The 13,669-nt window shown below is 33.6% G+C and overlaps 2 protein-coding genes across 2 annotated transcripts in view; one reads left to right on the forward strand and one right to left on the reverse strand.

The window, feature by feature from the left end:
- The window catches only part of LOC126890603 (zinc finger protein 710-like), a 51,348-nt gene extending 48,701 nt beyond the window's left edge, over window positions 1-2,647 (reverse strand). Inside the window, exon 1 of the mRNA XM_050659681.1 lies at window positions 2,374-2,647. The gene's annotated coding sequence lies outside the window, so the exon portion shown is untranslated. The remainder of the gene's footprint in view (window positions 1-2,373) is intronic.
- A 2,056-nt stretch (window positions 2,648-4,703) lies between these two features.
- LOC126890170 (uncharacterized) overlaps window positions 4,704-13,669 on the forward strand; it is a 106,559-nt gene continuing 97,593 nt past the window's right edge. Inside the window, exons 1-2 of the mRNA XM_050659023.1 lie at window positions 4,704-4,959; window positions 11,850-12,089. Of these exons, the coding sequence (XP_050514980.1) occupies window positions 4,848-4,959; window positions 11,850-12,089 (352 nt within the window). The 5' untranslated portion in view covers window positions 4,704-4,847. The remainder of the gene's footprint in view (window positions 4,960-11,849; window positions 12,090-13,669) is intronic.

Genomic DNA, 13,669 nt, shown 5'->3' on the forward strand with positions numbered 1-13,669 from the left:
AGCAAAGTGTTAACACAAATTATGTAGGTATTATATTATACTATATTATTATCATACTATTATTATCATACTATAAAACCATATCCCTCACTCTAGGTTATTGATTATGTATTGTAGAAAGGAACTACAACGTTAACGGGATTTTATTGTCTCATATGGTTAACAGACGTCAAAATTTGAAGAAACCGCTGAGTGCTACCATTTAAATGGGTGCGTTTTTGAGAAAGGGGCGAATTAGTCCCTAAGCACAGGGCGAATTAGGGTAAGTTCTCTGCACTTTTGGTAGAAACACGTCTACAGGAAAATTGTTACAGGTTAAAATTACTATCAAAACATCACAGTTTAAAACCAAAAATATTTTTTTTAGAAAAAGAATGTTCAAAAGAAAAGCAAGAAAAAAACACGAAAGATAACAATTTTGTTTTTTGCCCCATAACTTTTTTTCACGGGGGTATAGGTATAGGCATTGCTTCACAGAAAAAAAAAACTTCCATCTTTCTTCTTTAAAAGGCCGTTTTGTAGAAGCCTCTTTTATTTACAGCTTTTAAAATATGATTTTTCAAAGTTCGCCACTCACAGCGATTTTGGCCCATTTTCCTTGTTACTTCTCAAATATTGTTCTGTAACTTTTTTGTCTACGTAGCTTTAGGTATGTGCAATGTTACATTTATTATGAAGAAATGTCAATTAACTTTAAAACGGTCTCTATTGTAGAAGCCTGTGTGACTATTTTTAAGCAATATATGGTTCTTCAAACTTTTATACTTTTAATGATTTTTGATATATTTACGATTATTTTTAAATTTCCCATTATAACTTTTTTTATTGTATATTTAGGCATATACATTATACAATAAAAAAGAAAGCTAATTTTCTTTACTTTAAAATGGTGTAGGTATTGTAAAAAGGTTTAGGACTATTTTTAAACAAGATATGCTTTTTTAAAATGTGACATACACACCTGCAATAGGTCCCACTATGTTGGAACCATATAAAAAACTTTTTTATTATGAACTTTATGAAAAAAATTATTCTTTATAAAATGCTATGCATAGTCTAAAACCTAAGATGCAATCATCAGATATAAATTTTTATCAATAGTGTACGAGGTATGTTAAAAAATATGAATTTCACTCAAGAGTAAAGTACCTTTTAGTTTCACAATATTGACAAGTGTTATTGAGGAAAGTTATTTGGAATTAAAAATTATGTTATAATATGCAATTATATTCTTCTAATTGAAAAAAAAAAAAAATAAAAAAAAATAAAATTTTTTCTCAAATTACGGATACCCTTGGATGTCCTACGGATACCTTTTTTAAAAATAGTCCTAATACCCAAATGTACAAGAAAAAAAGTCATAATGAGAGATTTAAAAAATAATCATTAAAAATATCAAAATCATTAAAAGTATAAAACCTTGAAAAAGCATAACTTTTTTAAAAAAAGTTGTGTTAACTCATACAATAGACCATTTTAAAGGTAATTGACTTGTCTTTCTACTAAATGTACCATTGCATATACCTAGAAGTGCGTAGAAAAAAGTTACAGAGCAATGTTAGCGAAATAATGGGGAAAATGGAACAAAAATGCTGTGAATGACGAATTTTGAAAAATCCAATTTCAGAAACTGTAAATCCTAGAGACTTTTACCACACTTCATTTTAAAGAGGAAGGATGGAAGTTATTTTTTGCTAAAGCAATGCCTATACCTATATCCCTGTGGAAAAAAGTTATGGGACAAACAAAATTGGTTTCTTTCGTGTTTTTCCTTGCTTTTCTTTTGAATATATTTTTGTAAAAAAATATTTTTGACTTTAGAATGTAATATTTCCATAGAAAATTTAACCTAGAACAATTTTCCTGTAGACATGTTTGCACCAAAAGTGCATAGAACTCACCCTAATTCACCCTGTGCCTAGGGACTAATTCACCCCTTTCTCAAAAACGCACCAATTTAAACGGTAGCACTCCGCGGTTTTTTCAAATTTAGACTTCCTTTGACCATATGAGATAATAAAATCCTGTTAACGTTGTAGTTCCTTTTAGCTCTCTTATTTTGAATATAATCACTACATAATTCCTATATATCATGTCTAGAAGTGATTATCATACATGTCAAGCATATTATTGTAATTATGAATAACTACTTGGGACTTTCGAACTGATTCAGTTTATTGTTTACTGTAAACTTGGATTTTACTGTTTACGTAAACACATAAACTATTTAAACATAAACGTCGACTTAAGTTTAACTTTTAAGGAAAAAATAAGTATTTTTAGAATAAGAAACAATTGAATGCTCGAATATATGAATTTTACGAAGATAAAGATAAAAGGCAGATATCGAGCCCTGAATTTATTAAATCTTACCCAAATATACTCTCGCTCCTAGACCATCATCAGGGCCACCACCATTTTGCCATAATAACTGTATATTTCTTTAAATGAATGTGAAATACATTTTCGGTCAAAACCGTATTTTTGTCTTCGGCAGTGCTTCAAATTGTAGAATTTGCTATTAACTTTCTCAACACAGAGAGCAGTTTAAGCCGAAGCTTTCATCCCTAATCCAAAATAGTCACAAATTCGTGAAATATACAAAGTATAATGTAATTAAGTATTCTGTTAAATTGTAATTGTATTCAGTTAAATTAAGTAAGCAGAGAAATTGTCGTTTTGAACTAACAAGAAGTTTGGTAAAAACCGTTACAAAATAAAAACTGAATTATGAGAATATAAATTATGTATAATAAATTCCTTATTTGGTAAAAACGATTATCTATAATAAATTGAATAAATCAAACTGTGTTTAACGAATATAGTACAGTTACTGAAGGATTTCACCTCCAATTTCGTTGAACCTTCATCGATTTTCATGAAAATTGGTGAGTAGTTAGAATGTTAGAAGATACCTCAAAGAACAAAGGTGACATATTATGGTACCAACTTACGCTTTTACGCTGGCGGTGGATGCCACCTTTACTAGGGGGTGACAATTATTTTATCAAAATAACCCCATAAATCTATATAGGCAAAAATTCTAAGCAAAATTTGTTATACCCTATTCCACGAACATACGCCTGTTTTGAATTACTTCGACAACGAATATTTTACTGTGCAAAATAAGAAGAACGAAAGTAAATTGCAAATTACATTGTTGTTTATTGGAATAATTATTAGCGCCATTTACTTTCGTACTTCTTATATTGCACTGTAAAATATTCGTTGTCGAAGTAATCCAAAACAGGCGTATGTTCGTGGAATGGCCCATATATCCAAGTTATTAAAATAAATCAATACTATTTTAGCTACTAAGGATCGAAGATTTTAATTTTTGTAAAAACAAATAACTTTTAACAAAAAAGTTATTACACCCAAAATAAAGTTAATAAATCTCAAATAAATTCCTTACTTGAAAAACCTTTTATTACCTATTAATTCAGAGTGAGTTTTAGTGATTAAATGTATATTTTAGGAATACCTATTAAATGAGCTCCAGAAAAGTTAATAGCATCAAAATTAAGCAAATTATGATGAAAATAAGAGGAATTTTGAGTTTTTTTTTTTAGAAAAAAGTGAAATATAAATTATACCTACGCTATTTCCACAAAAATTAAAATTTATAGTAATCCCTCTAAGACTGTCATTACTTTAGCATAAGTAGGTAATGATCAAAAATATGTTGACCGGTTTAGAAGGCATATTAAAAAAATATGAAATAATTTTTCAGATTTTCGTAAATTTCATTTTCTTTTAATAATAACTCCAAAAACTTTCGATATACGTAAAAAATAATACCCACAGAAAAAATATTGAGCTTTTTTAACACAGATATTTCTTTTTTAATTTTGTAGGATAAAAAATAATCGATATAGAAACTTTTAAAGCCAAAATTTTACTACGAGAAGCATGTAACCGGGGCGCTATAAATTTTATATACAATTTAATACGATTTTATAGCACTTGAAATTATCTTTTAAATTGTTTTCGATCTTTCTGATATCATAAAAAAATAAAAATTAACGAGTTATTCTAAAAAAAAAACAAGAAATTTGGAAAAATATTCAGGGCATAAATTTTGATGCTATCAACTTCTTCTGGAGCTCATTTGATAGGTACTTTTGAGTACTTTGACAAGTGTTTCGTAGGTGTATGTTATAAAATGCATTTTTCAACTAAGGAAGTTATTTAATTGATTATTATCTTCAATATTGGTAATGACAACTTTTTCTAAGAACTTTATAACTTTTGAGCTATTTTTGAAAAACAGCTTTAAAACATGCATTTCTCTTGCGAAAAATTAAAATCTTTGATCTATAATAACTTAAAAAAGTATTGATTTATTGTGATAACTTTATTTAAGAAATTTTGTTTAGAATTTGCCCCTCTATCGTTTTATGGGACTATTTTTAATAAAATAATTTTCACCCCAGGATAAAAGCGCAAGTTGGCACCATATCACTTTTATTTCTTGAACTATCCTCTAACTACTCACCAACTTTCATGAAAATCGATAAAGGTTCACAGAATTCGAAGGTAATAGTTGATTTTCATCTTCATAGACTGTACTAATATGGGAATTTCTAACAACTAAGAGGTCAACTAGAACGTTAACTGTAAATATACAAACTTTTATTATGGTAAAATACGTTGTGAAAAATTTGAAATTCCAAGTTTTGTTTGTTTACTCAAAACGAGAGTTTCCCCTTGTGGCACCACTGACGTTGTCTTTTAATTTATTCGACGAACATTAAGATCAAGATCTGGTGTTTATTGACATTGTTTACATATTATATCGTCGCATCTTGAATCCTTTAGTCGCATATTAAACGTTGTTTGTGAATATGAAGATTTTGTTTGTGGTCATTTGGTTTGCTTTCGTCAAAGCTCAGTATGAGGTACCCGATGCGGTAGTAGAAGTGTACGAGCCTAAAGGCTTCACAGTGTCAATACCAGGTAATTAAATTACTTTTTATCTTCATCATCTAGCCGTTATCGTCCACTGGTGAACATAGGCCTCCTCTAAGTTTTTCTACGTCTCCCTGTCTTGAGCTACCATCATCCAGTTCTCAGCAGTTCTCTTTATATCGTCACTCCAGCGCGTTGGTGCGTTGGTTGACCTCAGCCTCGTTTGTCTGCCCGTGGTCGCCATTTATTCAGCTTCTTCATCAATATTTATTTATCTTTTGGCATCATAATCCTGGATGGGCCTTTGCCTATCTGGCTATTCCTTTCCATTCGGCTTCTCTTGTGCACTTCGTCTTTATTGTCTTATATTCACAGTTTTCAGCTCGTCCTCTACGTCTTGTATCCATCTCATTCTCTTCCTTTTTTCCGTCTTCCCATGTAATATTTTGTTTGTTGTTTTTGTATCTACTTGTCTCTAGACATTAGGGTGGTGCGAAAAAAGTCAAATTGATAATCCCGTATCGCTATAGTGCGGAAAAGTTGCGATTGGTAATTACAAGAAAAACAAAACAAAAATTACTAAAATCGGACTTTATCTTCCGATCCCGCAACGGGCCTAAAGATTATGAAAAAAATGAAAGTTTACCTTTTTTTCGGAAATTTTTATTAATCCTTTATGTACGTTTTATTTATCACTATAGTAAAATTTATTTACAGTTTGCATGCTTGAGTAATAAAAACAACAGTTTTACACATCTAACGAATATCTTCCGATCCCGCAAGGTCAATCAAAATCTATAAAAATTTGAAATTTTCGATGATTTTGATAAATTAAAAAACATTTAGTTATCTCATTTTTCTCCTACATTGTGAAGTTTTTCGCTTGTTTATATATTGTATGACAATACTTAAACAACCCAGAACTCACAACGAGGAGGTGGTTGCACTTCTAGCTCCACACACACCCTTCTCTCCAACCAACCAATAAGTGTGATTTTTACATTATTTACATAGTAGATTTCTTTTTCATGTTTGTATCCAGCTTTTAAACGTCAACTTTGTATTGTAATTTGGTGATAGAATCTGGCAGCATGGACTTTGATTTAAGTGTTACTCTTATGGATCCATCTCTTGATTGGGGCCCACATACATTAGACCAGGGGTGACCAACTTAATCGGACACGAGATCTACTGTCTGCGTTTCTAATTTTTTGCGATCTACCGACTAGGAATTTTCGTAATATTTAGGACGGGAATAGGTAGGTAGGTAGATAATTTTTTCTTGCCATCGATCGACTGACCTAGGGGTCGCGATCGACGGGTTTGCCTCCCCTGCATTAGACGAAGCTTCCGTGACCAACTTTAGGCACCTCTCATCAGCTTGCGTGTGTCAGGGATAGTTTTGTACATTCCAGTCTGGTATGTCGCCCGATGTAATGCAAGAACTTATATCTTCATTTGACACTTCGAAGAAGTGGTGGAGAAGATAGTTTTGCAACAGTCTGCAATAGTTTTGCAACATTATATTCCAGTCTATTATTTCAGTTTAGTACCGTGCTTCAAAATTTCAAGTACTAGGGAGAAAGGAAACACATTAGAGAGCTAGGGCTAAGGAGGGTGTTAAAAGCCGAATAGATTAAAGCCAAGGAGAAGCGTATTAGAAATTTCATCCCTCCTACTTTAAATTTTGAAGTACAGGACTACACTGAAATATTAGATGTGAATGTTGCAAAACTATCTTCTCCACCAGTTCTTCAAAGCGTTTCAAATGAAGATATAAGTTGCTACATTATATCAGGCAACACACCAGACTGGAATGTACAAAACCATCCCTGCCATACGTAAGCTGTCTAGCGGTACGTAGAGTTGGGCACGGAAGTATCGTCTAATGTATGTGGGACCCAATCAAGAGATGGATTCATCAAGGTAACCCTTAAATCAAGGTCCATGCTGCCAGATTTTACCACCAAATCAAAATTTAAAGTTGACGTTTAAAAGCTGGACCCAAACAAATGAAAAAGAAATGTACTATGTAAATAATGTAAAAAACACACACTCATTGGTTTATGGAGAGAAGGGTGTGGGTGGAGTAAAAAGTGCAACCACTTTCTTATTGTGAGTTCTGGGTCGTTTAAATATTATTATACAATATCTAAACAAGCGAAGAGCTTCACAATGCAACAGAAAAATGAGGTAACTAAATGTTTTTTAATTTTTTACTCCACCAGAAATTCAATCTTTGATATTTATTTACCGATTCCATCCACTGAGTTAGTAAAGAAATCTATATTATATTCCGCAAAGAAACTGTACAATCATCTTCCGTTACAACTTAAATCTGCCACATCTTTCCCTAAGTTCCGAAAAATGACAAAAGCCTATCTATCCAAAAGACCATATTATTCAATAGAAGAATTTCTTACTGAATAACTAAGAAAATTGGGTTCCATGCGCAGTAGCATAAACTTGTCAGTTCCTTATGTTGTACCTATTTTATTTTATTTGTTGTATGTTCAATTTGCAATTTATATATATTTTGCAATAAATTGTTTTTGTCTTGGCTTTTATATCTTATACTGTACATTATTGACGATTTATCTAATTTTAGTAAATTGTAGTTGGTTGTTAACCTCTCACCTGATCACAACCTTGTGCTAATTCCGAGCAAGGATGACATACATCCACATGTGATACATTTTTAATCTTAAGACATCGACTTATTGTCGATTACTATACAGCTCATAATGTAGCAATAATGTTATTTTGAGGTTTTACACCTATTCAAGTGGCTAGTTTCAATTACTTGTACACTGGACGTTTACACTGAGGATGGTCAGTTTGACCGAAAACGTTTTGTACAACCACTCCCTTGTGGATGAATTTTAAAAATTTTTTAATAAATTTATAATATACCTATATACAACAGAAGTGTTTACTTCATTCTACGTTGTCTTAACAAAGGTATACAGCCAACTACAGGGTTTACCCTTTTAATGTTTTAAATTGTAGTTGTTATTTGTTATTTATATTATGTTTTTCTTTTGACTGTATGTAAGCTTTGTCCATAAAATTGTAAAAATTTTCAATGACAATAAAGCATATTTCTATTCTATTCTAATTTATCAAAATCATCAACAATTTCAAATTTTTATAGATTTTTGATTGACCTTGCGGGATCAGAAGATATTCGTAAAGTGCGTAAAACTATTGTTTTTATTACTCAATTATGCAAACTGTAAATAAATTTTACTATAGCGATAAATAAAATGTACATGGGGAATAAATAAAAATTTCCGAAAAAAAGGTAAAATTTCATTTTTTCATAATCTTTAGGCCCGTTGCGGGATCGGAAGATAAAGTCCGATTTGAATAATTTTTGTTTTGTTTTTCTTGTAATTACCAATCGCAACTTTTCCGCACTATAGCGATACTGGATTATCAACTTGACTTTTTTCGCACCACCCTATTAGACATGTCCAATCCATGAAATCATTGACTTTTCACAAATCTTACAATATCGTACCCTTCATTGTATTAAAAAGGGATAGTTCCCTGGGTTGGCAGTATACCATATAATTAATAAAACTCTTAATATCGAAGTAAAACAACTTCTACGTGATAGGTATAATATAAAAAATCCTAAAAATCCCAACGGATTGTATAAAATGTAAAAGCAGGACAACGCCTCTCCGATGATGACTCCAATAAGAGTCGGAAATCGACGATTCAGAGTGATGTACTGCGCTCCGTATTCTATGTCAAAAATAAGATTGTTTTGCCTTCGCATTGCAACTGGATACACTGGAACATTTTTATTTTATATTAGTATTACTCCTATAGAGTAACTAGGTCCATTTTCCGTTGGAACTTTACCAAACTGCAGACGGGGGTTGTGAATTGCATAGTGTAGAATTCCTTCCCTTTAGTCTTCACTGCAGCATCCATTTGGCTTGCATATTGTAGAAGCCTTGGAGGTGTCACCAGGGAAGTGGACCAATAAGTTTTCAATTTAAAAATCTTTTAGTAATATTTTTAATGTTTTTCAATATTATTAATGTTATTATTAGGATTGAAAACTTTACCTTTCAATTGCCAGATGACGCTAGTCACCTAATCCATTCACGTCAGTTGCAGTGTGGGAATAAACTATCATGGTTGATCACTCCGAGTATGGAGCAGCAGGACTACGCCTCTCCGATGATGACTCCAATAAGAGTCGAAAATCGACGATTCAGAGTGCTGGACTGCGATCCCTGTTTTAAGTGAAAAATAAGATTGTTTTGCCTTCGCATTGTAACTGAATAAAAATGATATACATTTTTATTTTATTCTATAAAATGTGTTCAGAACGAACGTTTTCGGACCTATCAGTCCATCATCAGTGAACTCATATACTTGCTAACTAGCCCCAGAGCCCAACAATGGTTGTAATTATAATTCAATCTATATGCTAGTGTGTTGAAATTAAAAAGGCTTAACGCCGATGTTAGAAGATACCTCTGGGATCATGGTGAAACCCTAAACGAAAACATTAGCAACCATCTTGCATTCGTGGCCCAATTGATACTTGTGTTGAATCTTTAAAATCGTCATTTTTCAATTTTTTTCAGTTGTTTTGTTCATTCTTTGTAACTCTGAAGCGATTAACTTTAGAGAAAAATTATAAAAGACCTTTTTTTATTCCCAGTGATCCAAAGAACCTGAAAAAATGTCTAACCGGGTAAACAAATTGATTTCCATATTTCCTTTAAAATTTTTTTTAATAAATGTAGCAATAACTCCGAACTTATGGCATTTAGGTATTATGAATATAACATAAAAAAAATTAGTATTTCTTAAGGACTCCAAAAAGCAAAAAATATACAGGGTGTTCCATTTAAAATAAGAAAGTTCATTACATTTCCAGAAAAAAGGAAGATTTGACAACAATGCGTGTAATGTGTTCTGATAGCGTATTATCACGTATTATCAAAATTGGAAATACATTTTATTAATGTTAAAAAGTTACCGTTATCCTATTCATGCAACCTTTGACTGGTTCCTCTTAACCCGGCATTGGTCGCTAGGTAGGTTGTTACGTGAGTGGTCACGTGTGAGATTTTCTCTCACATATATCCAACTTTTGCCTGTCTTTAGAAAATTTTATAAAAAAGATGAGGTTTCATCAACGATAAAGCCATTTGCTTTAAAAAGACACGACGTTTTTCTGTTTTATTATTATTATCTTTATATAAAATGTCTTTATATATAATGACTATTGATGTCGCCAATATTTAACATTGAAAAGTAATATGGTGAGTGACCATTTACAACTAACCCGTGAAACACAATATAGGATTTTCACATCATCGACCACATCCACGGCGCCTTTTATTACATCATAAAAGGATATTATCTTAGGTTTTAAGGGGAAAAATAAAATTAATTTTTATACACAGTTGGTGACGCCGGTGGTCGCTTGATGAGAGAATCTCTCACATGAAGCGCACTGACTTAACAATATGGTGATACTAAGTACTAAGCAGTACCGGCGCTAGGGTATAGGTATAAGACGCCTACCTGCAACACTAGCATAGGCACCCTTTGGGTTTTTTTAATTATTATTTTATATAGCACTAGCCGAAAAAAGCTCAGTTTGGAGCCCCCCAAACAGGGGCGCCCGCTTGCAGTGCATCCCTTGTAGGCCCGTTATCGCCGGCCCTGGTACTAAGTAAACTGAGTTACTGTTACTATCTGAGCGGACGAGTCTATTGTCTATTATATTGTCGATGGAGGATAGTTAGGAGACTAGCAGTAAAACCACTTGCATATCGGCACTTTGATCTTAAGAAGTAATACCGGCAGTACGCAATTGGTAATTCACCAGTGGTGGATGCGGGTTTTCCCTGTTAAAACCAGTACGCTTCTATGCGACTTGCGGCTAACAATGCGAGAATGGGGCAAAAGCGACTGCCAACATTGCGCGGTCGCCATGCGCGACTAAAGATTTTACTTCCAATTTTTCGGAGAGTGGTTCTACTGTCCCTCTTTATACTGTGCTAGAAGGAACTAGAGCGAGGATAATTTCCCAGAAAAAGTTGTGCGCAATTTTCTGAAACCGTGAGAGAAAATCTCATATAGCGACCACTGGCGGATTAATGGTAAATTTTGTCGTGCTAAAAATGTTATTGTTTCGATAATTCTTTCTAAAACCGTCGTCCACCCTTTTCTTTCACGTTCAACTGCTGCTTGATTGACAATGACAGAGTCTACTGTATGACTTTCTAGTAAGTCTTTTTTTAGATCTACATATTTTTTACAGAAATTAAGTGGCTACCCTTCTCTCGTGTCTTTCTAAAAACGTAAAAAACGTCTTTCTTGTCGCAAACCTAATGAAGAAAATTAGGTTTTTGAAAATCAGCATTTATATTTTCCTATTATAAAAGGCGTCGTTAAAAGTGGGTTACATGCATAGGTCCCCAACGGTAATTATACTTTTATCAGCAGAATCGGATACACTGATAACTGATAATTTTTACAAGATGGTGATTCATTATCATTGTTACTCGACATTCAATATTGGTCAAAATAGTGTACCCGTCACCTCTTTGAAAGGAATGAACTAAATGGGTTTCATATTACATTTGCGTATCGTAGGTGTAGTAAGCATTAATTGCCTTTGTAAAAAATACCGAAAGTGCCTTGTATGTTTTTGTTATTTGTAGGTTTTTAAGGACAAAAAGCGCAATTTTGAGCTTAGCAAATGTTCGGCTTGCGCTCCTTGGACTTGGCACCCGGGTGCCTCGCACTCTTGCACCCCCGGGTTGAGACGGCCCTGCGTGTCTGTTGTTATGCTGTAGGATTCCTTGGACTTGTTTTCCTTTACTTACTTTATAATTAATACTAATACAGTGGTTCATTATACAAATAAAAATTATACGCTATCTTTAATATTTCAGATGAGGAAGGTATAAAGCTATTTGCGTTCCATGGAAAGATAAATGAAGACTTTGATGGCCTAGAAGCTGGAACATTCGCAAGGGATATCTTAAAACCAAGGAATGGATCTTGGACATTTAGGGACAGAGAGACCAGACTAAAGAAGGGTGATATAATATACTACTGGTTGTATGTTGATTATAATAATGGAAGAAATACTTTGGGTTATCGTAAAACAGATCAGCAATACGAAGTTAGAGGTAAGAGGCCGTTAGAGACATAAAAGTTGCTTAATGTGATTTTTAATTAAAATTTTCCGATTTATATTATGAGAAGTCTATCATTTAACCGTAATAGCAAAGGAACCAGTGGGGTTGAGTATGCTAAGTATGATAAGTTAAAAAAAAACTGAAACCATTACCTTTAAAAAGCTGAGTTATACTTGTAAAAGCCCCATTGAATGCCTATTTTGCAACTGTTTTTCACGAAATTTGTTATAACTCCCGGCCTAACAATCGTATCAAACTTTACCAAACGCAATTTGGTCTTTTTTGCCAAAAGTTAAAGTTTTCTGTAATATGATGAATGAAAGACAGCTTATTTTTCATTTCGGTTCAGAGATGATCCATCATCTATATAAGTACGTTTTGATCTCTACAGGCCTCTTCAGTGGAGCTATATGAACACTTCTGAATCGAAACAAACCAATCTGTCTATTTAAGCAGAATTATAAATTCTACAGAACTATTTAAGCAAAACTATAAATCCTCTCATGGAACCAATTTCTGGGTACATGCTTAATATATGCCTTTTACAATTTATAAGGCAAAGAGACAACGAATAAAGGAGACCCTATAATATGCAGTCACATTCCGTCTATTCGTCTAGGAAAAATTCCAACGAAAGTTGATTCCGTGTACTCAAAATACGAGTAAAATAAAAAAAGAAAGACAGTTTATATTTCGTTGCGGTTCAGACATGATCCATCATCTCCATACGTACGTTTCGGCCTCTCCAAACCTCCTCAGTGGGGCTACATGAACATCTCTGACTCAAAACGAAATCATCATCAACCCGTACTCGTCCACTGCTGGACATAGGTCTCCATCAGCTCTTTCCATCTTTCTCTGTTTTGTGCGGCTTGCATCCAGTTGCCAACAATACGCTTCAAATCGTCAGCCCATCTGGTTGGTGGTCGTGCTCTGCTCCGTAGTGCTTCTTCTCGTGGCCTTCACTCGACAATACGTTTTGGTTTTGTCCATCGGTTGTCTGACAATCTGGCGACGTGCCCTGCCCAATTCCACTTGAGCGACGCGATTCTTTCGACGGCGTCCGTTGTTTTTATTCTACGACGTATTTCTTCGTTTGGGATTCGGTCCCTCAGGGAGACACTCAACATCTGGCGCTCCATCATAGCCCTCTGAGTTATGCGAATCTTGTTCACTACCTTTTTTGTGAGTGTTAATGTTTCCGCTCCATAAGTGAGTACAAGCAACACACACTGGTCAAAGATTTTCCTTTTCAGGCATATGGGTAAGTCCGATTTAAATACATAGCTCAGTTTACCAAACGCTGCCCAGGCTAATCATATGCGACGTGGGAGCTCGCACGTCTGGTTATCTCTTTCCAACCGAATTTCAGGTCCCAAGTACTTATAAGATGCATTCTGCTCAATATCCATTCCATCAACAACAATATTACGATTTAGTACCAGATTAGTCATTATTTGCGTCTTGTTGATATTAATCTTTAGTCCGACCTCTAACGAAGCGTGATATAACTTGTTCAACATTATTATTGCATCATCCATACGATCAGCTATAAGGACGATGTCATCTGC

This window comes from Diabrotica virgifera, chromosome 8 (assembly GCF_917563875.1).
Source record: "Diabrotica virgifera virgifera chromosome 8, PGI_DIABVI_V3a".
Classification (NCBI taxonomy): Eukaryota; Metazoa; Arthropoda; class Insecta; order Coleoptera; family Chrysomelidae; genus Diabrotica; species Diabrotica virgifera.